Source organism: Arachis duranensis, chromosome 9, assembly GCF_000817695.3.
Source record: "Arachis duranensis cultivar V14167 chromosome 9, aradu.V14167.gnm2.J7QH, whole genome shotgun sequence".
Taxonomy (NCBI): domain Eukaryota; kingdom Viridiplantae; phylum Streptophyta; class Magnoliopsida; order Fabales; family Fabaceae; genus Arachis; species Arachis duranensis.
The window spans coordinates 106,465,835-106,469,734 of record NC_029780.3 but is presented as its reverse complement, the minus strand read 5'-3'; the positions used below and the strand labels follow the sequence as shown (position 1 = coordinate 106,469,734).

Sequence of the window (3,900 nt, the reverse complement as noted above, 5' to 3'; positions counted from 1 at the left end):
CAGAAAATAGGACATTTTAAATAATTGCACAAAATATTAAAGAAATTATGTATTTTCGATCCTAAAGGAGTAATATAATGGTGCAACGATCATATAATAAGAATAGAGTATATTATATATTTGAATAAAACATTTAACAAAGCATGTACTCTTGACTTTGAAGGAGTAATAATAATGATATGCACATAATAGAATAGGGTATATTAAATATTTGAATAAAATATTTAAGAAAGCATGTACTCTTGACTTTAAAAGAGTAATAATGACATAATGATATGCACATAGTAGAATAGGGTATATTAGATGTTTGAATAAAATATTTAAGAAAGCACGTACTCTTGGCTTTAAAGGAGTAATAATGACATAATGATATGCACCTAGTAGAATAGGGTATATTAGATGTTTGAATAAAATATTTAAGAAAGCATGTGCTCTTTTTAACTCATGGAAATATTAATATTAATCTAATGGTATAAAAGTCAATATAATTTCATGTAATAAAATGAGAGATATTAATTAGCTGAATAAAATAATTATAAAGAAACATGTACTCTTGACCCTAAGAAGATATTAATGATATAATGTACAAAATATAATCTAAGTGCATATTGTAAGAAAGTGAGTATTTGAAATACTTGGATTAGATATTATAAGAAGCATGTACCCTTTGATCTTTAAAATAAAAGAGCAATAATAACATAATGATATAAGGGGTCATTTAGTTACATATAATAAAATAGGGTTCTTTGAACAAGACACAAAAAGAAGCATGTACTCTCAACATTAAAGGAATAATAATGATGTAACGGTATCAAAGGTCATGTAAGGGCACATAATAAAATTAGGAAATGTTAAATAATTTAATAAAACATTTTAAAGGGACATGTACTCTCAACATGAAAGGAATGAATGATAATTAAAAGGTCATGTAAATGCACATAGAAAAGATATGTGATACATATTAATGGATTCAAAAGGGTATAATTGACATAATAGATAATCATGCTCAGTGTAGATGAGAGATAAGCAAAGAATAATTCATGCCATAAAATACATGAAAGATGATAGCCATGCATGGATGGAAGAAAATAAAACAGAGCATACTACATGCCAACATAAGTAAGAAAGACATAATTCCCTACAGTTTTTCTAATGCTTCCTTGTTGCCTATGAGCTTGCCTCTTGTGTTCCTTGTGTTTGCACACAGAATATATTTTTGTAGAGAGAGAAGGGAGAGGCAAACAATACTTTAAGACAAGTTTCTAGTCATAATGTGCATATACACTTAATTTCTCTTTTTATTTGCAGAATATGGGAGTTACTGTTCTATAATGCAGTTGGTTATTATACTTTTTTTGTATTTTAATTTTATCTTTTTTACTTGTTTGATTAGTTGGTATTAGTTATATATGCTTTTGTTCTTTTCTGTTGTAGGAGGAGGATGATAATGAGTGAATTTATAAAAAAAATTAAAATTTAAGTTTATAACGGATTTACTGTCAGATTTATCCGCCGATAATTATTAATTTAGTTTTTAGTAAATAACATACTATTGTCGGATTTACCGGGAGATAAATCTGATGGTAAAAGTTATTGGCGGAAATTTTTCGATGGTAATTAGCGGTGGATAAGAAAGTCCACCGGTAAATAATTACCGACGAGATTTATACCATCAGATTTATTCGACGGTAAATCCGATGGTATCCAGCAATTTTCTCGTAGTGCAAGGTGAGGTGTGACGGTCAGGTGGGTGATGTGCAGAGGGAGGTGGGCACGTGAGCGATGGCGATGTGTTCGAACAAAGATTCCACGGTGAGGAGAAGACGGCGAGTGGCAGCTGGCAGTGGGGATGATGGTGGGGGCTGCTCTTGTCTCTACTAGGATTTCCATTTAGATTTGGTTTATAAATTCACTAAATTGAGAGAGAGAGAGAGAGAGAGAGAGAGAGAGAGAGAGAGGGAGAGGGAGAGGGGGGGTGCAAGGTGAGGTGTGACGGTCAGGTGGGTGATGTGCAGAGGGAGGTGGGCACGTGAGCGATGGCGATGTGTTCGAACAAAGATTCCACGGTGAGGAGAAGATGACGAGTGGCAGCTAGTGATGGGGATGATGGTGTGGGCTGCTCTTGTCTCTACTAGGATTTCCATTTAGGTTTGGTTTGTAAATTCACTAATTGAGAGAGAGAGAGAGAGAGAGAGAGAGGGAGAGAGAGAGAGAGAGAGATTAAAGAAAAATGTTGAGTACCGTGAGATTTACCGTCAGATTCATTAAATAAATTCGCCGGTAATTATTTTACCATCAGATTTACTGTCATCTTGGAGTTGATGGTAAAAACAACACCAAAAACTATTTACCAATGAATTATTTTTGTCCGACGCTAAATACTAACAAATTTTACGTCGATTTTTTCGATGGATTTGTTGAGAATGAGTTAATGATTACTGTCGGATTAATTCAATTGTAACTTTGGCGCCATTTCACGTGTTTAGGTGCCAAGTTACCCTCAGATTTGTCCACCGGTAAATTTGTCAGTAGTATTTTTATTTTTAGGGTTAAGTACGATTTTGGTCCCTAAGGTATAAGCCAAAAATTTTTTCGCCCACAACCTTTTTTTCCATACAAAATCGTCTCTAAGGTTCAATGTAGTTCTAAAATCGTCCTTTTGACCTAAATCTTAAAATTCTGGACTAAATTACCCCTAAAAAAATTATAAAATAAAAAAGAAAAAGAACAGAGAAGCTCTCAACCTCTTCTCTAAGCTCTACTCTTGTTCTTCCACACCCCACTCTCCTTCTTCACATTTCCACCACTCCTCAAAGCATGTGCCAACCTCTCTTCACCTTCCCACTCTCAAATCCTCCATGTCCATCTTTTCAAAATCAATTCCCAATAATACCTTATGCCTTCACCACCCTTCTGCTGCTTACGCATTGAAAGTGATGTTCTTACCCGAAGCTCTCAAGGTGTTCAAGGAAATGCCGCAATGGAATGTTGTGTGTTTCAATGCGGTGCTTTCTGGGATCTCGCAAAATGGACTTCCAGGGGAGGCTTTGAAGGTGTTTCAGTGAATTAGGTTCTCAAACTTGAGGCCCAGCTCCATCACCGTCTTGTGTTTTCTCTCTGATTGTGGTGTGTGGATCCATGTTGTTTAGGTGCATTGCTTGGCAGTGAAGCTGGCAGTTGAATTTGATGTTTATGTTGCCACTTCGCTTGTCACTGTGTATTCAAATTGTGGTGACGTTTCTGCGAGTGAGGTATTTAAAGAAATGCCTCTGAAGAGTGTGGTGAGTTATAATGTGTTTGTTTCTGGGTTGTTGCAAAATGGAATTCCTCGTTTGGTTTTGGATGTGTTTAAGGACATGATAATGGTGGGATTTTTAGAGGTTAAACCCAATTCAGTGACTTTGGTGTCTGCGCGTTTTGCTTGTGCTACCTTATTGTATGCTTGTTTTGGTAGACAGGTTCATGGTCTTGCTTTAAAATTTGCTTCATATGATGAAGTTATATTGGTTACTGCACTTGTGGACATGTATTCCAAGTGTGGTTGTCGGCATGCTGCTTTCAATGTCTTCAATGCAGCTGAAGGGAATAATAGAAACTTGATCACTTGGAACTCCATGATTTCTGGGATGATGCTGAATGCAGTGTGATATAGGTGTTGGTTTATTTAAGAAAATGGCATCAGAAGAATTGCAAGCCAATTTGTCGCTGCTCCTTGCTATGATGAAGAAGAAGAAGAAGAAGAAAAAGAATAAGAGAAGGGCATTTTGGTCCGAAGGACGGTTTTAAAAGTACGATGAACTTTAGGGACGATTTTGTATATAAAAAAAAGTTGGGGACAAAAATCGTACTTAACCTTTATTTTTATTTTTTTTGGCACAATTAAACTACAATTAGTAGTCA

The 3,900-nt window shown here is 35.3% G+C and overlaps 1 protein-coding gene across 1 annotated transcript; it reads left to right on the top strand.

The window, feature by feature from the left end:
* Positions 1-2,858: 2,858 nt before the first annotated feature.
* On the top strand, positions 2,859-3,647 carry LOC107466686 (pentatricopeptide repeat-containing protein At2g02750-like). Its single transcript, XM_016085691.1, has 2 exons — positions 2,859-3,053; positions 3,150-3,647. Exons 1-2 carry the CDS (start codon positions 2,859-2,861, stop codon positions 3,645-3,647), a joined length of 693 nt encoding a protein of 230 aa, XP_015941177.1.
* The last annotated feature ends 253 nt before the right edge of the window (positions 3,648-3,900 follow it).